General features: G+C 43.9%; 1 protein-coding gene and 1 long non-coding RNA gene across 4 annotated transcripts in view; one reads left to right on the forward strand and one right to left on the reverse strand.

Annotated features, from left to right (window-relative positions):
• Positions 1-3,832: 3,832 nt before the first annotated feature.
• Positions 3,833-8,419, reverse strand: LOC148223503 (uncharacterized). 3 transcript variants are annotated; one of them, XR_015803617.1, is made up of 3 exons: positions 7,736-8,362; positions 6,409-7,552; positions 3,833-6,291 (listed from the first exon to the last, which is right to left on the reverse strand). It is a non-coding gene; the product is annotated as an uncharacterized LOC148223503 (long non-coding RNA). The 3 variants fall into 3 exon arrangements; XR_015803618.1 differs by having other exon boundaries at positions 4,850-6,291; positions 6,409-6,658; positions 7,736-8,339; XR_015803616.1 differs by having other exon boundaries at positions 4,850-6,291; positions 6,409-8,419.
• A 475-nt stretch (positions 8,420-8,894) lies between these two features.
• The window catches only part of RERG (RAS like estrogen regulated growth inhibitor), a 95,571-nt gene continuing 76,624 nt past the window's right edge, over positions 8,895-27,841 (forward strand). The window contains exons 1-2 of the mRNA XM_014870062.2: positions 8,895-9,095; positions 10,562-10,734. Coding sequence (XP_014725548.1) covers positions 10,674-10,734 — 61 coding nt within the window. The 5' untranslated portion in view covers positions 8,895-9,095; positions 10,562-10,673. The remainder of the gene's footprint in view (positions 9,096-10,561; positions 10,735-27,841) is intronic.

Consider the following 27,841-nt stretch of genomic DNA (forward strand, 5'->3'; position numbering starts at 1 on the left):
TTCTTCATTAGTATCATTACCTCTTAATGACATATTAAACATACATCAAAAAATTTAGAATGCAAATACCTTTCAACACTTTTTTACCAAGATTTTTATGTTAGCAACTGATGAAATTTTGTCAGTAATAATACCTAAAACTATTTCTGCTCTATTCACCAGTGTTCCTTCACCAAAAAGAGCTGTCCCTTGGCTCCTTGTTTTGTCTCAAGGTCACCAGTGAGCTCTTGTTGTGGTGTTTCAGTCTGGAAAACGACAGAAAAGTTTTAATATTTCATCTGTCTCTGCAAGGATATTCTTCAGATAAGCTCTGTCCTTTACCAGATGGAGATAGAATATATAAACAGAAATCATCTTGACTGTGGAACAGGTACTGGTCTTTTTTTAAGATTTCACAGTTTAGAATAAATTTCACCCACACCAGCCCAAATATTACGAAATTCTTATTACTAAGCTATTTTATTTGATATATTCTTTCCCAGTGCCCATTTTCTCTGCACCTGTATGCATTAAGAGGCTGAACTGCAATCTTGTGTGATTGGAGAAAAAGTGCTATTTCTTTCCTGAGACAGAACATTCAAGAAACAAATGAAAAAAAAAAAATGCACCATTGGACAGCATGTTCTTTAACCATGCAAGAATATTGCAGCTATATTCATTGTTCTAAATTATAAGTTTCCTGTAGAATTTGTATTGCTAACTGAAGCCAAAACAAAAAATAAATTCAACTAATTTAAAGCGTTAGCTCTAAGTATGTAAAAATGAAACATTTATTCTTTTAATCTTTTTTCCAACTACATCCCAAAACACTTAATGAATTTTTAAAATACATTTTATTATGGATGATACCATACTAATTAATGGTATATCAGAGGCATTAGAGAATACTGTTTCTTAGGGAGTACACTTAATTGTGTTCCTGCAATCTTACCATCAATGGATATTGAAATAATGAACAGTTTATATAAACTAGTGACTGCTTATTTAGTTAATCTCCATAAAAATGTTACACTGTTATCCATGGGATTTGTGTTTATATGAAGATGGGGAACCCTGGATAAAGAGCTAGAGACTTAGGGGGGTGGTTTCTGCAGTTTTAATTACTGCTTTTTATTGAATCCTTCAAGCTGTGCCATCCATTGAGCAAGGAGTCCATAGAAATTTAAACATATCCTTAAAAGATTCTGAAAATCTGGCATTACTAGTTGCTTTTTAAAATAGGTCCTTTCCAAGGTTCTCCACCTCACAGGATCCCATGCTGGGAAATTTGGGCTTGTAATATCAATTTTTTAACATTTTTTTCCTTTTTATTGGAGGGTATCTCTGACTGGTTCTCTCATTCTGTCCAAAGAGACTTTTATGTTGGTTTATTAATCCCTCATGTACAAATGGTCTTGATGCCTGAAACTTCCAGTGCACACACAGTCTCAGAAACCAAATCCTGGAAACTGTGACAGGGAATATGATAACAGTAATTAGTACCCAAAAGCTAGATTAATTAGCAATAATGACTTCCAGATGAGGATGGATAATCCACCAGTGCCATCACCTCGTGTCCTACAGTCACAGAAATGCTCAGCATCTGGTAACAGCTACAACTCTTCCCTAATGCTGGAAGAGCTGATTGTCTTTACCAGCTGTGCCAGAGGCCCCTAAATTCCTTGATCCATTATACATAATAAATTCAGGGATAGTATTTAGATGATACTTACATGTCAAGTATGTCAATAGTTGGTTGGGTTTTTTTCTTTTAGAACTTGCACCCAAATATTTTGGAGAAAAGTGGCAGCGTAAATCCCAGTGTATCATTCTCTAAAACAGCACCAAAGAGAAGGAATACACTTTAAGGCAAAATTGCTTAGTCCAAGCACACATGGGAGGAGAGAAGAAATAATTTAACCCCCAACAGCCCTGGGTAGGTGAATCAGATTTGAGTTTGCAAGGCTCATGGGCAGCAGATCATCCTCGACTGAAAAATGTACTTACTGCTTGTCCTTCAGTGTGTTTACAGGAAGTGTCACCACCCCAGGGACATGAATTGCACAGAGGCCATTCCAGCTGCAGAGTGCTTGGGTGCACAAAGGTTGGCTCCCTAGCACAACATACTCCCAGCCCTGGAAGACAGCTGGTGGATTTGGATTGGTGGAGAAGGACAAAAATTGTAAAATATTCCCTAGCACAACAGGAAGCGGTCATAATTTATTTGCAGACAAACATTTATCAAACTGATGTTGGGTACTATGGCAAGGAGGAATTTTAAGGGCTAGACTCGAAGGAGGATGATGAATTATCTTTATTTGAGCCTCTCTCAGGTGCAGCAGACAGGACAGGGGAAAGCAAATCTCTGGGGAATTTATAAACATCTATGTGTCTCTTGGGCCAAGGTGACACTCCCACAAAGCAGTGTATTGTCACACACTGTAAGGACAGGCAGACACACCCTAAGCTAAGGAACACCCCACACTCAAAATTTACCTTGCAGTGCATTCCTGGGCTCGTTTAAACCCTGGCCCTGAGAATGGACTTGAATCGGAAGGATTTGGGTAAGAAAGAAGTCAGGATCTGATCAGGCATAGATAAAGATTCCTGTTTAAAATCCACATCAGCCTGTGTCTCCCATTGATACAGGTACAGAACTGTTTCAAAGAAGATGAAACGGCCCCAGTGAAGGAAACAGGGAATTTGCTTGCCAAGACACTCCGTGTGAAAGGGCATCCCCTGTCACAGCCACTGCTGGGATTCAAAATACAGATGGAAAAATGCCCTCCAGTGTGGACACACATTTAGAGAGCTGGGGAATTCCAGCTTGGGAATTCTTCCCAGGCCTGGATTTCTCCTGACTCTCAGCTCCATTCCCAGGCTGACAAGCTGACTGCAGCTTCAGTTAGGGAGGAGTCTCCCAGGGTGACAACACGGTGACAAACAGAGTGGAATTCATCACCAACATTAACCCCTGGTGTCTTTCCCGTGGGACACATCCTGAGGTGCTGTCCCAAGGATGTTTTTCCCAATTGTCCACTGAGCTCCTGTCCTGTCCTGGCTGCACTGACACACTTTAAATCCGGGCTGGCTGTACAATAAATTGGCCTTTTTTCCCCTAAAGAGCTCCGTGGGTGTTGCTGTCCTTTCTCTCTCTTTAGCACAGTGAGCACAGTCCTGCCCCTCCAGGCCTGCCATGACTGGCACTGCAGTGAGCTGAGAGCAGCTGCTCCCCAGTGTCACCTCCTGGGACAGACCTGTGTCCCCTCCCTCCCAGGTGTAACCGTGTCCAAACTCCCAGCAATCACTCGGTGCCTTGATGATATTAACAATGGCAGCAATTTCCCCTTCCCATTCTCTTGATTAAACAGAAGGAAGGAGGTAGAAAAAAGATGAGAGGCATAAAAGTCCAGATGTTGTCGACACCAATATCTGGTTCCACCAGAGAATTTGAACACTGAAGCAATGATGAATTACAGTGGGGTCCCTGCAGCAATCCAGATTGCAATCATAACACCACTGAGGGAGAATAAGGGCTAGCATTCATTAATGTGAACAGCAAATGAATTTATGACAATTTCCACTGGTCCTTTCAAAGAACGTGAATACATCTGTAAGAAATTAAGATGACACACCAGTGTAACTCATTCATTAATAAAGTCTGGGATTGCACATTTGTTGCAAAATTTGTTGCGTTTGTTACCAGTGGGTTTTAACTCTGTAAATGTACTTTATTAAAACCATAACACAGATCTCTCTAGCAGAAGAGTTCTAGTCTGTTTGCAGACTATTCTGTAGGTGATTTAATTTTTGGTTTAAATTTACTTTGGTGCAGAAATGGAACTTGGTCAGGTTTACAGTAAGTAGATATTTAATCATTGCAAAATATGTGGAAGAGAGGGACAGTCACCCTGCTTTCTTTTTGATAATACAACAATTAAGCTTACATTAACAAAAACCTTTTAAACAATCTCTCTGTGATCTAAGTGTGGAGGGAGAAATAACAATACCAGAAGAGCAAACCCTAAACAGAGAGCAAACCAAATAACAGCACACCAAGCTGTGATGGGATCAGAGCTGTGTGGACTCTCAGCTTGCCCATTTTTAGGACAGACTCTCAGGACACAACCTATTCGATGGTGAGAAGAAACAAAGGTTAGCAGAATTTTAACTTCATAATAATATGAAGTGTATCTGTTGGCCATGTGTTATAAAACATGAGCTGATAGCTCACTCCTCCACTTGGCAGTAGCTGCTACTGAGCTGTGCCTCTCAGCTTTGCTCATGCATCACTCTTAAATATACCTGATAAAAATCTTGCTACTGCAAGAAACCCAAGCTGTGTATTTATATCTCTGCACAAATGTGCCAAGGGCCAACTGAGACACAAGGTCTGCATTGGGGCAGAGGCATCTGCACGTGTGACATCCACACTGTGCTGTCAAGAGCATCCCACGCTCATCTCCTCTGCCCTGTTTTGGCACCTCAGGGAGCCAAATGGGACAAAATGTTGAAGTTCTGCAGGCAGCTCCACAGAAAACCTTTAAAGGTTCTGATGGTGAAGCTGTACCTCCTCTGGCCACTCCATTAAACCTGTCCCTGTAAGGTTAAACACAAACACTCGCAGCACTGTGGTCTTATTTATTCCATTAGAAATAAACACTTCTAAAGAATAAAGCCTGTGCTGTGTATTTGATTTTTCTTCTATCTGCTGAGGAAAAAGTGGAGTGGAAAAGAAGTTATAAGTGCTTAGCTTACACTCAAGAAAATCCATCACTATAAAATCAGCATTTCATAAGCTACCAGGGAAAATGAGAAAATGCAATATTAATTTAAAACAGCAATATATCATATTGACTACAAGCCAAACTAACAGAAGAGTTCATCCATAATTTAATGACAAAGTTGCAATATTTTCCACTGTGCTAGATTAGTGTGACTGAGCAGATTTATGTACATTGCTGAGAGCCAACACAAAAACATTTGGAAGATATTCTATGAAAATTAAGAAAACAATCTGAATGCCTCCCTGTGAATCTTTAGTAATAGCTGCAAACACTGTGTTAACATGCTATTTATTTGGTAGTTTTTCTACTAGTTATCAAATACCACCTCAGCTCCCAGCAGAAAGGCTGGAAGGAAGGGTGAGAAAATAAACCAAGTCACTGATTTGTTTTTTAATGCAAGCTCTGAGCAGATGTGCTGTGTTCTGGACCAATCCTCATGCCACATCTGGGCTGTTCTCTACAACAGCAGCCCTGAGCTGAGCAGCCCCTTCCTTACTGCAGGAATTGTACCAGAGGGCTCTGTTCTCTCATCCATGCCCCCAGTGCATGCTCTGCTCCACGGTTTGTAGACTCTGGCACTCAGCTGCACAGAGGTGCTCAGAGGATGAAATGCCCCTCAGCCCCAAAGGATTCAGAGACTCCTAAATGACCTTCTGAAATCCGTGTCTTGTTTTTCATCTCTCATGAGTCTCAACAAACCTCGTACCCAAATCTTGTTTTGGAAGTTGTTGAAACCTACAGAATTGCCATCTACAATGGGATTTCCAGCTTCAAAACAAAAGAAAAACCTCAAACAAAAACCCAACAACCCACAACTTCAGCTCCTTTCTTGCTCCTATGTGTTCTTCACGTGCCAGCTGCCAGGCCTGCAGTGTCACACCAGTCCTCTCTCCCACCTTTCAGGAGTCAAATGCCATTGGCTTCCACAAAAAAGATTCCTTCTGAAAACAGACCAGGATGAAAAAAATAAACCTGTGGAAGTGCTTGACATTAAAAAGTAACACCTCTAGACCAGGCAGAAGGAACTCTCTGGACTTTGGCAGCACCTGGATATACATTTTTAAGCCTCTAAAGTATTGTTTAGTGGTACTTGAAATTGTAAGTATTTCTAAAATATTTCTGTCAACTGGAACTGCTTGGATGAACTTCTATTAATCAATCCTGAATCAGCATTCTGTTTTGACTTAGGAACCTGTGGCTTCATTGGCATTCCAATTCACACTCCTGTTTCCTTATCTGCTCCTCAGCCACCAAGGTTTCTGGTGAAGAAGCTCAGACTGCAGTCCAAAGCTCTGGCTACAGGCTAGACCATAAATTAACCAAAATTCTTGTTGTGGACCACTGGTGGCATGTTCCTAAGTGAAAAGGGGTGCAGCCAGGTCTGGATATCAGGGAGCTAAGCCAGATATATCCCACACATCTGTAGGAAAGGAGTGTACCAAGAGGAGTGAGATTCCCTCAACTTCATTTCAGCCAGTAATTCCCATAAAACAACTATCTTCTTGGGCTGGGATTGTTCTTCCTCCTGGTGAAACAAGAATAATATTTTTAAATATACCAAAGTGCCAAATATTTTTAAATACCAAATATTTTTAAATATACCAAAAATTAATTAAGCTGTGAAACACTAAGTGAAACTCACCAAGTGGCAAATGGGAGAAACCTAGGAACACTTTCCTCTGATGGAGGGGAAGGAGGGTTCTCCAGATTTTCTGCTGGATGAGGCTGAATTCAGACTGACAGCTCACAGATCATCAGGGATCAGACCCCAGCATTGCTTCCCTTCTCTCAAATGTTCAGAAAATGGAAAGGCAGAAAAGGAACTTGCCCCATCCTCCAGGCAGTCAGATGGATTTCACTCATTGATCTCATTACCTGTGCCAAGGTAACACCTATAAGCACATTTTTTGATCAGCACAAATGGCAGAACTATTGAGAAAATACATGTCAGCCACAACAACCAAAAAAACCATTGCTTATGACAAGGCAAGGTGGCCCCTGAACTACAGGATTAAAGATTAAGGCTTTCAAAATCCATTTTGGGTAGGAAAAAACCACCCAAAACCTCATCAACATTATGAAACACTGTGAGTAGGCAGAAAACAAACAGCAACTGGAGCACTCCTGGACCAGTCTTGGGTCTCAACCCTCTGAAACCTTTGCCTGTGTCCATGGTTAGTGTTTACTGAATTCTTCACCAAGAAGAGACTTCAGCACAAGCTGACTGCACAGCCACTGGGATTTTAATGACCAATAAATTATCTGCTGTTTTGGAAAACCCAGTTATTGTATTTAATTTGACAGCCCCATGCAGGGTGAATTCCATAGACACAAAACAAATGTCAGGCCTCGAGACTAACACACATTTCCCCAGATGTAAATACGCATCAGTTGCTCTCTTAGGAGGATGGAAAAAGCTAATCCCTCTAAATTATGCAAACCAAGCAGTGAGAGAAGGCTTAAAGCCTTTGCTTTTAAGAAGTAAAGTATAAAGCACACAACTGCTTTCATATCTGCCTTCTAATTTCTTTTTGCCTTTCTGTGATATGCAATGCAACTTTTTTGAGATCTGCTCCTGCGTGCCTGCAACTGGCATTTCTTAGAGGGAATTAGGTTCTCACTTCTCCTCAGAACTGCCACCCTGCCCCCTAAACACTTATCTTGCTCCTGTAGAAAAACTTGGATCATGAAACATCTTTTCCAATCCAACTTCTATTTAATTTTGCATGAAGGAAGACAATGAGAGAAGAGCTTTTTCTTTTCCTCATCTGGTATCTCATTCAGATCTGAGCTGGAACAGAAACAGAGGAGGAACATCCACTGAACTCTAAGTGCTTTCCAGCTCTGGTTCACATCTGTTACTAATGTATCTTTATATTACTGGGTAGTTTAATAAACAAGGAAGTAAGAGCTGTCCGGTGAATTCGGTCCTATCATCTCAGAACTTGATCCCCGGCTCTGACACGAACCTCTTGCAGAAGCTGATGTATTTACATGATTCGCTCTGCCCGTTTGAAATTTAAATAACAACACTTTCTTCTGCCATAAGCCACGTGCGGAAATCGGGAGGAAAAGCTCGAGGTAAAAATGAAAAGCTCGGAATAAAAAGGAAAAGCTCAGAGTAAAAAGGAAAGGATCAGAATAAAAAGGAAAGGCTCAGAATAAAAAGTTGGTGCCACTGGAAAGCAGCGTGATGGGGCAGCATCCCTGCGGTCACTTTGTTGTCACACGCGTCAGGACTGGCTCCGCACAGGGTGGCACAGATCAGTTCTGCTTGAGCGGCACTGAGGGAGCGAGAAAGGCAAGGAGAGCGCTTGAGATGTTAAAATAAACTGCAGGGCAGCCTTGGCCGGACTCAGAATCCAAGCAAGCGAGCAGCAGCTGTTGTCCCACATAATTAAAGGCTGCGGTACCGCCGAATTGCAGGGCTGCGTCCCTTCCTCTCGGGCACGGGTTACATTCCCGGGAGGACACGGCGAGGGGACGGAGCCACCCCGGCCCTTTGTGTCCCTTCCTCCCGCTTCTCTTCCCTCCCGCTCCCTCCTTCCCGCTCCACTCCGCATCCCTCCCGCTGGGCTCCGCATCGCTCCTGCTCCACTCCGCATCCCTTCCGCCTGGCTCCGCATCCCTCCCGCTCCTCTCCGCATCCCTCCTGCTCCGCTCCGCGTCCCTCCCGCTCCTCTCCGCATCCCTCCCGCTCCACTCCGCATCCCTCCCGCTGGGCTCCGCATCCCTCCCGCTCCTCTCCGCATCGCTCCTGCTCCGCTCCGCGTCCCTCCCGCTCCTCTCCGCATCGCTCCTGTTCCACTCCGCATCGCTCCTGCTCAGCTCCGCATCCCTCCCGCTCAGCTCCACATCTCTCCAGCTCCGTATCCCTCCCGCTCCCTCCTTCCCGCTCCTCTCCGCGTCCCTCCCGCTCCGCTCCGCATCCCTGTCGCTCCCTCCCTCCCTCTCCGCTCCGCATCGCTCTCGCTCCTCTCCGCATCCCTCCCGCTGCACTCCTCATCCCTGTCGCCCCGCATCCCTGTCTCTCCCTCCCTCCCGCTCCCCTCCGCGTCCCTCCCGGATCTCTCCCTCTCGGTGCCGCTCGGGGCTGCCCGCAGGGGGCGCGGGAGCTCCGCGGGCGCTGCGGAGCCTCTGCCGGGCGGAGGGGCGGAGGGGCGGGCGGCACCGAGCGGCACCGAGCGGCCCCTCCGCAGTGAGCGGCCCCTCCGCAGTGAGCGGCCCCTCCGCAGTGTGCGGCCCCTCCGCAGTGTGCGGCCGTGCCGCGGTGCCGGCGGGAGCGCCCGGAGCCGCTCCGGGCCGTACCGGAGAGCACCGCGCAGAGAGGTGAGGCCGGGCGGGCGGTGCGGGGATCCCCGCGGGTGCGGGCACACGGGAGGAGGATGCGGATGCGGATGAGGATGAGGATGAGGATGAGGATGAGGATGAGGATGAGGATGAGGATGAGGATGCGGGGCCGGGCAGCGCCGGTGACCGCAGCCACTGGAACCGGGCGGACCGCACCTGCCCGGAGCCGTGCGGAGCAGAGCCCGCCCGCAGGGACAGAACCGGCACGGAAATGTGGCAGCAGCTCTGCCGGGAGCTTTCGCGGGAGGCAAGCGCCGTGTCCCAGTCCCTGAATATCCCGTTCCGCCACGTCCTGAAACAGTTTGTACCTCTGCCTGCCCGTGCAGGCTGAGAGTGGTCTCATATTCTGAGGCAAAAGAAATCAGGAACATTTAGACATCAGAGATGAATCGGGACCGTTCTCTATGTAAGATGTCTGTACTTTTTCTTTCTACAAGCGTTTTTGTATAGGAAAAAGCTTTAGGCTTTTTTTCCTTCTTTTTTCAAAAAGCGTGTTAGAAATGCATTTTGCTGTAGAGCGAGGAGTGCTGACATGGGAAGCACCCTACGCCAGTGTTAGAATTCATGGCTAAAGTGGGTACTTCAGCTCAGCAGCAAACCCCTAGCTGGCTGCAATCACACATAAAGTTCTACCCTGGTTTAAGGGGAGACCGAATATTTGACGTTTTAGTCAGGGCTGAGGATCATCATCATCAGGATTTCCATGTTTTCACTGAAGATCTTAAAGCATTCTACAACTACAGGCATGGTTATAGATTTTACTGGCCAGGTTAGGGAAATCAAGGTCATGCAGCAAAACTGTGAACAGATAATTCCCATGCCCGAAGTGCAGTACCAGAAACTCTGGCATCCTTCTGCTCACCCCATGCTTTGCTGAATGTTTATGTGTGAGCTGAGGCAGCTTAAAAAGGAGCGCTAGAGAACTTTCTGGGTATGGATTTGTTTAGGCAGTGAGCAAGGTCCAAGTGCTTAAAGGGTTTTAAGCAACTGCTGCTGAGTAATTGAAACCTTTTTGGAGCTGGAGGCTCAAGGAAAGAGTAGGTCTCTGCAGTTATTCCTAGTGAGTGCTCACAGCTATTAAATATATTCTACAAAAAATAATACCCTGCATAGAATTCAAATACAATAAATTTATGCAATTTCAGCTGAAAGAGAAAGGAAGAAATAAATAATTAGGAGCCCTGCAAGGCAGGTGCTTGGTGTTGTTAAATACCTTTTGCAATCTCACAGTGCCAGTGTGAAGCAAAGAGCAATAGCCGGGAAGCTGAGGGTAGGTTCTGCACAAACAGTGCCAAATGTGTCAGTGGTGGTATTGCAATGCTTAAAGCAGGAACATAGCATCAGTTATCAGGATTATTTAAAAAGAAGAAAGAAAGGAGGGGGCGGGCAGGGGAAGGGGAGAGCCTGGCTCCTTGCAGTTCCATCCTTGTGGTGTTCTTCCCCAGGCTCTGCATTGACGTCACAATGACACGGTGAGGCTGAAGGCAGGAGCTGGGAACAGTTCTGCTTCACTTTGGATAATTGAGTGAGTTTGCCTCTGCTGCTGTTCCTGCCAGCATGGCCAAGAGTGCAGAAGTGAAGCTGGCGATTTTCGGTCGAGCTGGCGTGGGCAAGTCAGGTATGTTTGACTTCTGATTTTTTTTCTTTTTTTCTTCTGCTTGCCTTTGGGTAACTTTTTTTGTTCCCTCTGTGCAGATAAACTCTTCAGAAAAAAGGACATCTCTGACCTTCTTCTTGTCAGGGAGGTTGGGATCACGCCAGGAATTCTCTCTTCCTTGGCTTTTCATACTATTTTCTCTGGGTTCTACCAAATAAAAGTTACCACTTTTTAAGAAAAAGCCAACAATAAGCAACACCAAAACAAACTTCCCAAACTGAAATCAAACCCACTTCTCATTAAGTGAGTGGCGGCATTATTCTTTGCTGGTAGACCAGAATTAGTAATATTCAATTTATCTTTTCATGGCTTGTGCTCAATGAAGGCATGGAATATTATGCTCCCTATCCTCTGTTAAATATTAGATGACTTCTGTAGCAGTTATAATTCTGGCTGATTTCCACAGGAGATTTTAGACTCAGCAACTCAAAGAAGTTTTATATCAATGCTCTCCTGGATTTACGTGTTTCCCAGCAATCTAAAGCAGCACCATGTGTAAAGTTTGCATTTATAGAGATCTTCTGTGAAATAAACATAGTCTGGCAAGTTCATATGGTAGAGACACAAGGGGGAGGCATAAATGTTAAAAATCCATTTCTACAGCCAGCCTTTCCTCTGGTGAGATGAGGAGTGGGGAACGTGAGGGTTGAATCTCTCTCGGGTAGTTCAGGGGTGTTGCATTAACTTGACAGCTCCATGACCACTCTAAAAAGTCCTTGCACCACAGGGATGAGGAAATGAGGAGACTGAGCCTAATCATGCTCCTGTGTCAGTTTGGGAACTGTAAGGTAATGTTTATTTTAGAAAAAATTGCACAAGAGAAGGCAGGAGATAGGATGTGCTGGTAAGAGCATTAAGCCAGACTCAGCTGCCATCAGCCAGCTCCAGTTCCCCAAAGTGACTTTTATATTACACATGCCAAGGTTCTGTCCTATAAATGTATTACAGTTTCAGTAACTTGGGAATGGGTTGTTTATAAAAGCACATTTACCCTGAAGGTATTTTACCAGAACGCTGTCAGTGAGGGAGTTCTGTCAGCTATCAGGAGAAAAGGTGTATGTGAGGCAGAAGTTCTTAGAGATTATACTGCTTATTCAAAGGCAATGCAGATTAAATTCCACCTTTTTGAACAGAATGCCTGAGGGAATGCTGATAATATACTGGGATAAGTTTAAACTCTTCCTTCTTCCCTGCTGCCCTTACCCCATCCCCCTTTTGTATTCATGTTTTACTGTCCTACCTAAGTTTTGCAACTTCAGTGGTTCCCCTTTGGTTTATCTTACAATCAGTTGATGGTTTCTGTGGTTGTCCAGTCCTTTGGCTGGATTCAAAGTAATGCAAGAGAACATTGAAATACTTGCAGGAAAACTGAAACACTAAAAGAGTCCTCTCTCCCTGGTATTCTTAATAGTTTGAGAGCTGATATTTAAAAAATACAAAACTGCCTTTGAAGTGCTCTGTTAAAATGCTATACCAGCACAGGATCAACCAGAGCCTCTTTTACCTGCTGTATCCTTTTTGTAGACTTCAATATGATAGTATAAATAGTAAAAATGTTTTCTTATAGTCCTGGATGGGAGACAAAAGAACTGGAAAGCCAATAAAAACATCCCAGTCCTTCGAAGTCTTCCTCCTCTCTCCTTTTTTTTCCCTTTGGGATGCAAGGAAATATTAGATAAAATATGAATGAGGTCCTGTATTTTGACTGTGACCATATTTGTGAATCTGTGTGGAAAGGAAGGCACAAATCAGTGGGCAGCACAGCAGGGTGAATTTAATGGGGTGGAAGGGCCATGGAGCATTATCAGCTACCTCAACAGAGCAGCAACTGTGCCTTCCACCACCTCCAGCTTGCTTATGAAAACCCCTCTTTTGTACATTCCCATAAAAGGATCCCGTTTCAACAGCTTGCAGAGAAATAAGTGTGTGTGTGTGAGGGGGGTGGTGTCTGAAAACACCTATTTAAACACCTATTTGCCTGTAGCCAGCAGTAACAGCAGTGGGAGCTGTGGCAGTGCTGTTACACCTTTGCTGAAAACAGAGCTGGGCACAAAGCAGACTCTGAAGAGTGGGTCTGCTGGGCAGTGCCCTGCTAGAATAGTGTTGGTAGTGTGTTTTCTGTGTTTTCTGGTCACTCCCTATCCCTGTGACCAGTTTGTCCTGTGTTGTGGAGGCAGGATCCTGTGCTCACAGCTCCCTGCAGCAGACTTGGCCAGACAGCTGGAAGATAAGCCAGGCTCTAGAAGGCTGGAGCACACAGGCAATGAAAAGGAGACGTTGGGTGATAAATAGGGCCACTGTAATTGCCAGAAAGTCATGCCAAAATGTGGTCACTGGCTTGCTCTCCTGGCTCATCTTCATTGCTGAGGAAGAGCCAGGCATTAGGTTCTTAATCTGTAAATGGCTGGAGCACCTGAGAGCACCTGTGGAGTCACAGACACAGTGTAAGGTCTGGAGAGGCTCCTGAGAGCACCTGTGGAGTCACAGACACAGTGTAAGGTCCTGGAGAGGTACCTGAGAGCACCTGTGGAGTTACAGACACAGTGTAAGGTCCTGGAGAGGCACCTGAGAGCACCTGTGGAGTCACAGACACAGTGTAAGGTCTGGAGAGGCTCCTGAGAGCACCTGTGGAGTCACAGACACTTTTTAACATCCTGGAGAGGCTCCTCTCCCCCTCCCTGACCCAGACTCCAGAGCAGTGAGTGAAAGCAGCTATGGAGAAAGAAGTGGTGTGTTTCAGGACATGTGGGGAGCTAAAGCTGTCCCTACAGGAGTCATTAGACCTGTTACCTTTCCTGAGAGCTGAGGAACATCCCAGTCTCATCCCCAACACCAACAGGCATCTGTTTTAAGGGTGAAAAACTTGCTGTTCAACAAAGCAGTCCCTTCCAAGACTCTCCCAAAGATGAGGTGGGCAACTAGTACACTGTTTACAAACCTGAATAGTGATAGCATTGCAAAAGAGTCAAATCCAGGGAAAACAAAATGTTACTCCACTTTCTTGCTGCTCATCAAGTTTCCATGGTTCAAAGGTTTAAAAAACAAACAGGAGGCAATGTGAGTGTCAGCTTTTCACTGTTCTCCTTCCTTGCCTTGTCTCCTCCTGCAGCAGGGTGGCTAATCAACTCACCTGTCCCATTCTGCCTTTTTACTTCATGCAGACCTAAACCTTTCAAACAGAAAAAGAAGAGCAGACCAGCTCAGCAGGAGGCACACAGGGGTTCCCCCAGCCCAGAGTTACACTGAGTAAGGGGCAAACTCATCAGCTACAAGCGTCCCAACCTGCTCTTGTACTGTGGACTCCTCCAGTCACCCTGTTCTCACAGTATAGAAGCTGCATAAACATTGTTTTAAAACAGCTGAAAAAAGCCAGACGAGGAGCTCTGCCTGAGCCAAGGAGCACTTTGCAGCTGCTTCACTCGGCAAGAGGAGGAAGTGCTCTGTGGGTGGGAAGGGACATTGCTGAGACCTGCTATAGATAACAGGGCTGCACCTCCTAATTTGGGCTGGAGTCAAGCAGCACTGAGGAGGGGAGAGAGCTTTTAAAGTCTTTTTCTTCACGGCCAAGACGAGCTGGGATGGAGCGGAGAATTAAAGTTGATGTGAACTACTTAAACATTGCTATTTAAATTGTTCTTTCAGTGAATCCTACAGCTTCATTCCTATGGTAACAAAGCTGATAGCTCCTAAATAGCTCCTTTTAAAACTACAGTAGTAGCAATTAATAAAGACTTAAAGGCCTTGTTCTTCCATGTCATCACAAGACACAGAATGTGCCCAGAAATCTAAAGAGGAGGGAAAATGTATAAACCAGGAGGAGAAGAACAGGGCATGTGCTGGATAACACTGCGTGGCTGATGCTTTTCCAGCTCATAACTCACTTGACTATGAGTGCTCAAAATACCTCTGCTTAGGAGCCTTTACATTTTGGCCCAAAAAAAGAGACAAAGTGCACCTGCAGCGTGTGCTATCCACCGTGCCTTTTGGCTGTGTGTGTGCCAGGCTGAACTCTGTTTTCAGTTTCTGAGTTAGCAGGGCTGCTTTGCCCAGCCCCTGGCAGATGCAGTTCTGGATGGGCTGTGCAGCTGCAGCCAGGAATGGGACATGGGAAATGTGTGTGGCTTCAGCAAGAGGGGGGGATACTGAAGATCCCCCTAATAAATAGATCAGCTTCTAAGCAAACCACTGCTTGTGCAATCAGGTGTGTGTGGGGCAGAGGGCTGTTGTCACTTTTTTCATCCAGCAACAGCTTGGATGCTTCCATTTGGGCAAAAAGGGTGACCAGAAACGAGGTTTCAGTAATTGTTACCTAGCAAAGAGCCTGTGCCATCAAAGAAATGAAGATTTTAGAGTCACAACTGGAAAAATCCTGAGCAGACATAGATTTGTATGAGTTGGCTTATGCTATTTTCCCATGTGTAACACAGGATGGGGGGACATATCTGGGAGAAAGATACCTGGTTTTGAAAATTCCTACAGAAAAATTCAAGCAGCAGCCAAACCAGAGAGTCCTTCAACAAATCCATGTTGTGTTTTCATTATTTGGGGATGTTTCTGAAAAACACTACCAGGAATCACTTCCCAATTGCACGGTCTGGGCATGTGGGAAATAGAACTGCATTCATTGTCACCCCAGCCCCCATTAAAAAACCCTGTGGGTTACTGGGAAAAGAAGCCCAAAGTGATTTTTCTACTTCACAAATCCCTGCTCATATATTTCCCCCCACTAGTTGCATTTCAGGGGCTTTTGCAGAGGAAACATGAGTTGTTAAGGAGTGATTAGTTATCAAGCTCACAGCTCTGCTAGTAAGGCAGGGAAAGCTGCCACAAGATCTTCAAAGTCCATGCTGTAGCAATTGATGTATGGATTACTGTAATAAGGTACCTCTGAAATCCAGAAATGTGGGTGGAAAGAGCCTGGATTTTCTGTTGTTTGTTTTGATTTTGTTTTATTTATTTTTATTTTTTTTTACTTACACTAGTCTAGTAGATCAGTTGCCTTTTTTCCCTTTTTTCTTAGGAATGGCAATGACAACCAGATGCTTAAGTGATTATTCAGTGACCATGTTTAACACCTACTATATTAATTGTCCTGTACTGTTTTCTGGTAAAATACTCCTAAAACACCCCCACTTTTTACATTCTCTGGTTTTACACTTTACAACCAGCTCCAGCTTCTCTGAAGGGATTGTGCATTTATGTGTGTACATCATAACAGTAATTAAATCACTAACTTTAAGTTCATTCCTTCCTCAACAAGAACACAAATGTGTCCCCTTGGAGCAAGTAATATTTCAGGCAAACAGTTGCATTAAATGACCTTCCCAAGCTCCTGTTCTGTGATGTTCATGCCTGTTTAGAGGGTGAGCCTCAGTTTCATGCATTGGTGAAATAAGCTGCAGTGTGAGACACAATTTCTTTAGCCAGCAGCCTTTCTCAAAACTGCATTTGTTAATCTTGTCGTGCTAGAACTAAAGAGAAGGAGCACCAGGAACCTGGGCTAGACATACAAACACTTGCCCTGCTTGTGTGTGTTACCTCCTCCCTTTCCTCTGCTTGTTTCCCTAGCCATGCTTCACTATAACCTTGCCCTTGGTGCAGTGGAAACCACTCATGCCCTGCTCGACATTTGATCCTCCTTCTGGCTAACCATGAAATAATAAAAAGCAGAATTTCTCTAACCAAATGCTAACACCGTTCATTCAAGCATAGCTGCCTCCCCTGTTCCATCTCATTTAACTACATCTGACATCAGCTCTACCTGTGTCCCCTCTGAGCAGCTGGTGGCAGCTGTTACAGCTAAGACTAGTCCTGCTGTTCTTTTTTTTTTGTTGTTGTTTAGGTTGGGCTAAATATAGCCTGCTGTTTGATTACTGAGGAAGGAATGCTAGGATTCAAGATTTATGTGTGCAGCACAAATTTTTTTTCCCTTGGCCTGTGCCTAGCCACCCCCTGCAGCTCTTGCCTTGATCAGATTGCTGCCCTGCCCACTTGTCTCCTGCAGTTTTGCCAAAGGCAACTGCAGAGCTCGCTGGTGGAGTCCCAGGAATGGTTTGTCTGGTTATGGTAAAGGTTTGCACTGTTTGGGTCAGTCTGCTATTCCCCAACAGGGCACTGAATGAAAAACAGCAAGATTTTTAATCTTCCACAAACTTACTCTTTACCTCCTTGATATCTGAAGCCCCTTTGCCTTGCATATACTTTTTTTTTTTTTGCCTTGTTTCTTGTCAGCTGTCACCCTCCCCTGTCCCCCTGCCAGTTCCCTAGAGCTGTACGTGTTCCCCAGAGCCTTCATATGGTGAAATGACTTTGTACCTTCCAGGAAAGCTTGGTACTGACAGTTCCTTTCTCACCCTTCTCACTTTGGGCTTCTCTGTTCCTCATGCCCAGCTCCTCCTTTGCCCACACTGTCAGTGCCTTGTGCATCATCAAATGCTCAGGGCATGAGATCCAGGTAATCCTGGCAGCAGTGGTGGCTGCAGCACAGAACAGGCACTCTCAAGTGGTTCCTGCTGTCCAGGAAACCATTCCTTAGTGTGGATTTGGAGGATATTGACTGCTCCAGGTTAAAAAGGGAAGCAGTGTGTGTCTGTACATAGCCAGTTTTGGTCATAAAAGTAGAATTTACCTATTTTGGCTTTGTGGCAGAGCAGGAGAAACAAGTTATGCCTGTATTTCTCAAACTAACTTTTTTGCTTTTGTGCCACCTTTGAGCCTTTTACATTTACAGCAGCCAAAAATAAATATGTTAGGTGCATGAAAAAGTAACACTGCCTTAAAGTAGGAGTATCAATGAAATGCTTTAGGCTCTAGCTGAGCCCTGGTTACAGGGCTGTGATTATCTGCTGCTGACTGAAGGTGTTTGTGCCCTCTCACCACATGCCTGGCAGGCACTCCCAACTCTCTGGTGAGCAGGAGAGACAAAGAATTGCTCTGAGGTAGTGAGGGAACTGTGGCATCCTCATCCTTTTGCTGCTTTTATTCCAAGCCTGTGTTTGCTCAGTATTCCTGGCAGCCTCTTGGACACCCCCTGCTGCAGAGACAATTGCAGCTTTGGGTGAGGACAGCCCTCAGCTTCCCTTCCCTCTCCACAGGCAGTTTGAGGGCTGATGATGGAGCACTCCAGAGTTATGAACTCCCACCTCACCAGATCTCAACCTGGCCTGCTGTTTGAGCCCACATTTCTTTCCATTCACCTCAAACCAGCCCCTCCTTTTTTTCATTAACTCCTACCTCTTCCTGGAGACAGGAAAACAACTGAGGGAGGTGCATCTGTTTCATAATTCTGAATGGGAAAAGTTCTTTTTTATGGCTGTTTCCCACCAGGTAGAGCATTCACGCTGCTGGAGTCAGTCTGCAGCTGTTACAGCTCCTAATGGATATGCCATGGAGGTGTTGGGAAATGCCATATATTATGGCAGTGACGCTGTGGATAACTCACATTCTATGCATCCAGCATGAAAAGATGAATGGCAAGAGAAGCATGAAGCCCTGGGGAAGGAAGTAGTAGATATATTAAACATATGTGCAGCTTTAAAATGTCATAGAAATTGGCTGGAGCCTCCAGCTGCCTTTCCAGAAATGTTAGACAGTAGTCTGCTTGCAGGAAAATGAGGGAATATGTTGAAAACATCCAGCCTGGGTTTGAAAGCACGCAGAGCTGCTGACATTCCTGGGGGGCTGTTCTGCAGCCACCACGCTGGGGTGAGCAGCAGAGGAGCTGCACTGTGACTTCAGCACACAGACACAGCCTCTTCAGCCTTTCCCAAAACTGCATTTGTTAATCTTGTCATGCTGGAACTAAAGAGTTCCAGGCTGGGGTGAGCAGCAGAGGAGCTGCAGACAAGCAGGAGCAGAGGCTGGGGCAGTGGCAGAGTGTGTCCCCACAGGGGAACTCTTTGGATAAGTGGCTGGAGAAGTTTCCAGGGTGGAAGGATGCAGTGGGCAGTGCTTATGATACATTCTCCCAGGGAGGGAATTTCTTGAGCAGCCCTGTGGCTTTGCCAAGGGCTGTGGGAACAGTGGCCAGTTTGGCAACTGGGGTGAAGGAAAGGGGAGCCTGGTAGTCACCAAGGAAATTGTGACTTGGGCATTGCCAAAGCTGCTTTCCATGGCTTCTCTTCAGGGCCAGGGCTGCTGAGATCCAGCCTGATCTCAGGCTCCCAGGCTGGCAGCATCTGAGACCCAACCCCTGGCAGCCCTGTGGGAGCCTTCTGACCCTTTATGGCTCTTCCACTGACACTAATTATTGACAGCAAAATGAAGCACAGAAGCAACATTTATTTTCATTAAAAACATATTTGGCAATCCTGTCTTTCACTACTTCCCCAGTAGGGCTTAATTTCATTTTGACCCACAGGACCACAAGCACAAAAGGAGCTTGTCTTTACTTCCTTTCTCCCCTTCATGTGGCTGTATTTTCCATCCAACTCTCAGTCTGACTGTAATATTGTCTATCAGAGATTTGCACAATCCTGCTCGGGAGAGCTGCTTTTGTCAGCACCTCCTCTCTGTGCTTGCCCTGGGAAACAAAAATCCCACTCCCCACAGCAGTGGAAGCCAGTTAGACAGAGCTGTCAACCATGATCTTTTCCTGACCTACCCAGCAACTGACCCAGAGGAGCTTTACAACTGAGAACTTCAAAAGTGTCATTCAAAGCAGCAAAGTGTAAGAAGATCAGAGCGAGCTGTTTATTTTTTCACTGCAGAATAAATTGAAAGTTATTGAAGAGTCACCACAGAAGAATGCAGTATGAGACCCATGGGTGGCAGAGAAAACCCACAAACAAAAAATCCCCACCAAACCCCACACTACAAAACACTGGACATGGGAGTATGAGTGGCAAAACAAACACGTTGTTAACCAGCCTCAGTGGCACAATCTGTGATGCCAAACACTGCTGTTTAACCCAGCTGGATTCCTGTGGTTCTGTGCACTGGAGTTGGTTCTCCTCCAGGATGATTTCCAACATGAAATAATTGAATAGTGATCCACAATATGTCTTGGTCTGTTAGATCTACTTCCAGGCAAAAAATTTTCAAAAATTTATCTCTCAATTAAAGAAAATTTGACTTTTATCTACGTGGAACATGATAAGGCATCAAGATATTACAGTAAATTGTGTCCTGGATAATCAAACACTCATATACTAATCTTCAGTCTCCCATGGTAATCTCAAATAATTACATCTCGTGCAAGAATACTCTTTTGTTAGTATTCAGTGTAATTAAACCAGTTTAGTTCTCACCACCCACCACTGTGTATCCTCAGCATCACTTTGGTAATTTCTTGGCAAATTTTGTTTGCAGTTTCTGACCTGGCATGTGAAATAACCAAGCCTCTCTCATGAAAACAAACTCCCTCTATTTTAAACATGCTCAGTATGACTGTTTTCTTCATTAATTTCAACTATTTGGGATCTAGTATGAAAGAGGCCCCTGAGATTTAACTCGGTTACCACTGTGGTGGAAATTCACATAGTGTTCACTGCAGCCTGGGAGGAGTTTGGGAGCCTGTGCTGTCAGAAATTCTCCTGTAGTTTGGACTGGTCTTGTGTGCAGTTCTGCAGACTTCTAGGACTCCACTGAAAGATCACTCTCTATCTCCACTCTTTCCTGCTTGAAAAGGCAGATACATTGGATTCTCAACTGAGAAAGGAGCTTTTTAGTTCCTAGTCTGTTTTCCTAGTCTCCCTCTTCAGAATAAAGCACCAAAATAGACAGGATTTTCTTTATTTTATTTTCCTGAAGAAGCCTCTTTAAAGTTGCCTTTTTCCTAAGCAGCTCTAGCAGCTGTGATGTATATTTATCTATAAAATCACATGCAGCTACTGATATTCATGGTACAATCAATATCAGCTCTGGAGCAGGATAGTTTGGCATGCTGGTAAAGATGAGGTGAGAGACAGGCCATGGAAAATGCAGTTTCTTAAGTTCTAACATTTTACAGGTATGAAAAGTATCAGGATTTGTCTGCAGGTCTTCACATGCAGCTGGAGAAAGTTTTAGTATTAATAAGACTAACTCCATGCTCTGTATCATATATCTCACCTCACATTAGGTCTGTGCCTAAAAGACTTTTTATTCACCTAGAATAATTTTGCATGGCTCGTTTTGTAGCATTTCTTCAATTGCTAAACATTTACTAAATGGTGCCTTCTAGTAAGCTGTGAAAATGTTAATATCATCCAGTCTGAGAGCTTTGGAATATTACTTTCTGTTCCCAGTGCCACAGCACAGACAGGGACTGGCTGCAAAAAGAAGGTAGGGGACTCAAAAGAAGGGAATGACCTTCACAGCTGAGTTACAACAGCACATTGCCACCTCAGATCCTACCTCTGGTTTCTGCACTGGAGGTGGCTGGCAGGCATGTTCAGAAAGGCAGGGAAATACAATAAAATACACTGACCAACAGCAGGAGTTGGAACAGGGCTTGGGGAAACATGCTCATGACAAAATTACTTTGAAGCTTGGTTGTTATTTTCCACTCATTCCCGTTTTGCTGTTGCTCTTGGTGAAGGTTAAAATGCTTTTGCTATGGATAAGGTGGTAGAGGACTGAAAAAAGGCTTTAGTTTCAAGTATGAGCAATGTGACATCATGTGTTAGAAGTATTTGGTCATTGTGCAATCCCAGGATTTCTCTGTTCACTTCAGCAGGTGAGAAGTCAGGGCTCCACAGTCCTGTGACATTCTAAGGGTAAATTCAGAGCCCTTTAAACCTGCTGATTGTAAAAGTGCTCTCAGATCTCAGACTGTTGTCAGGAAAAGGTTTGCAGGCCAGTCATGAGCAGAGAATGCTCGGGGTGACTCCCAGAGTCCTAAACCAGTGAAAATATTTCTGCACCTGGGTCATTTTGTAAGGGCTAATCCAGCTGAACCTCTGCTGTTTCTGAAGAGTCTTAAGGATGCTTTTTGTGATCTTGCTCTTGTATTTGGAGAACAAAATGAATGTGGTGGGTTTGGTTTGGGAGTTCCCAGATGGGTTGCAGGCTTTCTGAGGAGCCAGGAGTGTCCCAGTGAAATGCACACGAAAGAACAGAAAAGTGCATGAATGCATGGAGCTGCTGGGTCATACAGGAATGGGAACTGTCTCTTGTGTAATTCCTGTTCCCCCCTTAGTTTATCCCTGTGCCTCTCAGCACAACATCACAGCCAATGCTTCTAAAAAATAAAATTTGCACCATGAAAACAAATGCTGTTCACCACCTTGCTGTAGGAGGGCTTAGGCCCTGTGTCTCCAGAAGCCAAATAAATCACAGCAGCTCCCTCAGCCCCTGCATTTGAAAGAAAACCTAAATATTGTCACACAGGTGGTGCACTTGGCACCACCCTTCAATACTGGACAAGCCTGGAGTCTGGACTGTCTGTACTGCTGTACCCTGCAGCCAGTGCAGGCCAGAACCTGTCCAGTTCTAGGTGCCTCTGGATTTTACACCTGAGGATTTTATTCCTCATTAAATAATTTCCTCATAACGTTTTATGTCCTTCATTGCAAGGGGGTCAGAGAAGATGACTGCAATAACCCTTCCTGACTTGAAAAAGATGATCTTGTTGACCATGAGTATATTAAATTAAGAATCTTTCCCTGGTGCTTAGTGGATTTTTATTTCCTCTTGAGCTAAAACACTGCTATAGTCATGATCCTCTCCTCTGGGCCACTTCTCTTTTTTTTAGTAGTGTTTGTATTGTATATATCTGCTTATTCCTACACACTAACCACATGGAGCCCTCTCTTCTTCAGATGAGGCACATGATCTTCAAAACACTGTCATGAAATCTTTTTTAAGATTTAATATTAAGTAGCTAAGGAAAAAATGATACAACTTTCTGTATTGGTTTTATTTAACATATAACTTTATGGCACTTGGTTGAAAGCATTCACTGAGTCAGTGTTTGGACTGTGCTGCAGAGATGTTAATGAGAACATCCAAATTTTATGCTTTTGAACTCATTAAAATGAGCAACACAATTTGTTTCAGCAGTGGCTTATTTGCCAGAACAGGCATTAACAGGAGCACATAGAAGAGCAGAATACAGATGCAATTTTTTTTTTTTTTACATGGAGATCTGAATAAAAATGCAGAGGTTTCCAGTGACCCATGCTAAGACGAATATTTTTACCTCTGAACAAGGTGTAAGATTTGAAAACACAAATGGTAAACGAAGAACTTGCACAGAAGAGATCTGCACGTTCAAAGAGGAAATGTAGAAGCAGTCAGATTTAGAAAGACAAACCTTAAGCTCACACTCTTGGACCATGAAACAGCAAAGTCACAGCAGGTGAGCTTTAGTTATGACTCTTCAAAACTAGATGAAAATTTCAAGGGATTATTTGCAAAGCTAATAACGAACATTAGTTATGGAAAATTAAAGATTAATTCAAGGCTCCACCAAGTGCTAGACTAAATAACCTTGTGCTGTGTCCGGAACAAATGCTGTGACCCTCACAGATAGAGGGAGGTTGATTTATGAAAATAAATGGAAAAGCCTGTGTTTATTTCTGTGGGCTTTGGAACAGGGCAGGCTCAGTGATGCCATGGACTGTGCCCACTCTGCTCTGCCTCCTCTGGGGTGGCCCCACAACCAGTGCCAGCAGACTCCCAGAAAGAGACAGAATGAACTGAAAGGCAAAACACAGCTTAAAAGCAAGAACTGTAAGGGCAAAACCCGGGAAAAGTGTGGTGTGCTATTTCCTCAGTCATAGGTGCTGCATGGTTTGTTTATTCAAAATCTGGAGCACTTCCTGCAAATTCTCTAAGAACACATCCTCTGAAAAAGTTTATTTCACACGTTGTTTCCACCCCTGCACTAACATACCCTTGCAGTAGCATGGATCTCACACACTGAATAAACTGATACCAAGGTGATGTAACCCAGGAATCTAACCCTGCTCAATCCAGACCCTGACTCCTTGGACCAAGGACTCTTCCTGCTGTGTGAATGATTCCAACTGCCCCTATCAGCGTGTTACATTTTTCAGTCACGTAAATACAGGCTCACCACAACCTTCTGTCTTCATCTGCTAGATACAAGCTCTTAATAGAAGGCTGCTGCTTATCACAGGACAGCAAGAAAATGCTCACAGTCACAAGATTCAATAGCAATGTGGTATTTCTACATGAGCCTGGCTTGGACTGCTCAGACAAGCAAAAAAAAAAAAATGGTGGTTTGTTAAGAGCTTTGGCAATTAAAATAGTGAGGAGACAGTGGTAATGAGTAGCACACGAATTGTCAGGATCATAGCTCCAATAACAGGAGCCATTTAGCTGTGCTGCCTCTAAATGCTGACATAAGTGAAGTCAGTGGGGATCCTGCATTTCTTTCTCTGACTGGGATGAGTGTCATCCATCAGGATAAACCTCAGTTTTCAGTTGTGGCTTCACTGAAAGCAAAACTTCTTAATGTAGCTTTAAACAGCGTTAGGGTAGTACCAGCACCCTTCCAAATTTCTTAGGACATTGCTTAGTTTTAACTATTCAGACTTGACATTTCCATGCTGGGTGCTCCAGGCTGCTTTTTTAACTGGAAGATGTCTGCAGAAGCAATACAGACATTTCTAAGAACAAGGTTAGGAAAACAAAACAAAACAAAAAAAAAGCTGAGTGTCTTTGTTAAAAAATATTCTTGTAGCAACTTTGCCCAGGTGTTCTGGTATTATCAGTCCCCAAAGCAGGAAAACAAAATATGACAGGAGTGGGGTCAGGATGGCAGCAAGGGTATTCTTTTTCTTTGCCTTTGAACCTGTGTTTGATAGCAAACCAATGCCTCTGGAAGTTCCAAGCTGTGTTTCACATGATGGAGGTAGAAGTTAAATTTTCCTCATGGGTTTATCCTTATGGAAGACATTCCAGCCCTCGATATAGGACACTTTTCTTTTCAAGAAGTTGTGTAGGGAAAAAAATTGAGCACAGACCCTCTGAAGAAGTAATGAAGTGCACGGGAGACAAAAGCTGCAAGAAATGAAGAGCAAACAGCAATTTAGGATTAAGTTTGCCTTTCCATTAATCTGAAACAGATTTGTCTTGGGGAGCAGCTCTGGAAGCTGAAAAAATGCAGCTCCCAGCACCAGAGATTAGTGAAAAAGTCTTAATTGCTTTACCTCATCTCTGTACTTGGCTGTAAAACTTCCTCTCCTCCGTGCTTGGGCTTTGATGGAGCTTTTTACACCCTGGATCTTTTCTCCATCCAGTGCAACTAGAAGTAAGGGCACCATCAGGGTATAATTTATTTTTCTATTTTATCTCCTGTCCTACACAGAAGCCATTCCAGAAGAGTTATTTCTTCATCCACTTCAATTGAAGATCAGTTGCTTGCAGCTTCTTGATTTTTTTTTATTTTTATTTTTTTTGTGTGTGTGTGTGTGTGGCTTTTGTCTGTTTTTTTTTGTTTATATTTTTGTTTATTTGTTTTTGGGCTTTTTTATTTGTTTGGTTCGGTTTGGTTTTGTCTTTTTTTTTTTTTTTTTTTTTTTTTCTTTTTAGTGCCAGGCTGGAATACCATGTTCAAGTAAGGACAGTGAGCAGCTTGGGAAGCAATTACAATACCCTGAGTACAAACCATGCAGCAGTAGCCCCAGAAACCATTGTCAGAGCATCACTTCTAGATGTTTGTCTTTGCTAAATGCTTTTAAAGACTCTTAAAACAATCAGTGACCCAAGTGCCTTCCAAGGTTTAGCACTTGCAGAGCAGTGAGGGAGCCTTTGTTTATGGCCAGGCTCCAGCTGGGGCTGCCCCAAGGGATGAGCACGGGGCACTCTGTGCCCTGGCATTTACAGCAGCCCAGCAGGACACTCTGTTTGCCTTTGGTGGAACTTTATAGCCTGCTTTACTGCAGCAGGGTGATGAATCTTTTAAATAAATCTCCTCTGATAGATTTGCTTAGATTAGGGGTGAAAAGTATGAGCTTTAAAGCTCAGTGCATTTACTACCATTAGTGCATTTTTAAGTAGGAAATTTGTATTAAAAATGCATTTACTCTGTGGGCATACAGCATAGATGAGTGTTATGTGCATGCAGTGAATGAGACAGTACTGAGATGAGTTTTTTTTTGGTATTAACCAAAGTCAGAGCCTTATCCACAACTTGATAATTTGATAATTGTCTCTTCTGTTGTGTTTTCCCCACAATGCAACAAGAGAATAAATGAGTGTTCTGGAGTTTATCTGCTGCTGAGACAAACTGTGGGGGAAATAATTCATTTAAGGCAACTTCAGTTTCATCTCCTCTCCGAAAGTGAGCTTAATGCAATTTTTCTTTATAAAGTAACTACCTCTGCCCTTCCCTCCAGTTCCCTCCACTTTCTGCAATACTGAAGTAAACTGAATGGCAAATTTTTCACCTTGTCCAAAATTGCCATGATGAAGAATTTGTTATCCCGGTGAGAATAAGGTCAATTTCAATTTTGCAGAATCCTAAAACCCTGGAGTATGTCCACATTTGGACTTTGGTTTGTGCATTACTAAGAGAAAAGCAGGGAAAAAAATTAGGGCCTGGGTTGGTATGTAGCTCTTGATCCTATATTCCATGATATCCCCATTAAACTGTACCTTGTTTACTTAAGCCCTAAGCCTGTGGAACTGAAAACTTTTAAAACCTATTTCTAGGGAGCATCACCAGCCTGTGCAAGTGTTGAGTTAATCATTCTGACTCTTGCCTGCTGCATCTGCTGGGTGAAACAAAACAGCCCTTCAGCGTTTATTTATCCCTGTGCACAGGAGTTTAAGGGTCTGAAATTCACTGGGTCTTTCTGTGCACTGTTACAAAGGAGGTTTTTGATGGATTGCACCCCCCCACTCAGTATCTCTTTATTCCCTGTTCCCTTTGCTAAGAGCAGTGGGAAGGGGTCTCACAGCTCTGCTGCCACTCCTGGGCACACATCCTTCCTCAGCCTTGGTGTCAGACTTTTCCTGCACTCATTCATCATTTCCCCTCTGCCTTGCAGGGGCATGGAATTAGCACTTATATTCATCTGAGGCATATTAATTTTAAACCTACTGCAAGTGATAAAAGTCTGATCTTCAGCAAATATACAGGAGATGGCTACAAATTTAGAATGTCACATTATTTTTCTCTTTCTTTATGGAAGCTTTTTCCCTCAACATATTTCCATATTTTTGTATATGAAGAAGGTACATGTGATTAAATGAAAAAGATACAGGTGATTTGGGGAAGAGCTTGAGCCTTTTTGGGAAGTAGGCTTAAAATCTGTTGATAAAGGAAAAAATTCAACTGTTTTGCTAGTTTGTTATGGAGTATTTAGTAATTTTCATCCCATGATATAGGCAGAGAGCACCTCCCTGCATTTTTGAATCTCTTAGGGAATCATTATCTGGTTTGTGGTGTCAATCACCAATTCTCCTGAATGTTCCAAACTACTCCCAGTGAATTTTAAGTGCTGAAGAGAAGTTTTAATATGAATACAAGTGCAAGGATCGTGTTCATGTGCACAGAGCAAATGAATGACAGTTCTGAAGTCCATGTGTGTCTACACCAACAGTTAATTAGCAGCCAGAAAAAAATGCATACATTTCAATATTTAACCTTGAAGTCAGGCTGGTGGAAAGGTCTGAGGTAACATTACAATGTTCTCCAGTAATTGTGTCTCAAAATGAATCACAGTGAGCTGTTGACAGCAAGAGACTTTGGTCCTGGTTTTCCAGCATCTCATCTTAATTCTGCTGGTATTTATTATATAAACTTGAAAAATCTTTGGTCAATTTGGCCAATTACCATCTTATAAGTGAAGGTTTTATTAAGCTCAGAGAAGTGCTTAAAGTCACTGTCTTGGGGCAGCTCTACAGGTGCAAAGTGTGGATGACAGAAAATCTCCTGGTGTGTGAGATTTTAGAGTGGATGACAGAGAAAATCTCCTGGGAATAATAGAGTGAAAGAAGGGGAAGGTGGAAAGGAATTCCTGCACTCCTATTTCAGCTATCAAGATTCTTCTGTTGGTGTGTGAGGTTTCAGGACACACCTGCATAACATCTCCAAACTTCTCTGCATAATCACAGTGGCTGAACAAACATCTCTATGGGCTTTCAGAAAAGCTGAGATTCTCACAGTGTCTGC

This window comes from Sturnus vulgaris, chromosome 5 (assembly GCF_052056855.1).
Source record: "Sturnus vulgaris isolate bStuVul1 chromosome 5, bStuVul1.hap1, whole genome shotgun sequence".
Taxonomy (NCBI): domain Eukaryota; kingdom Metazoa; phylum Chordata; class Aves; order Passeriformes; family Sturnidae; genus Sturnus; species Sturnus vulgaris.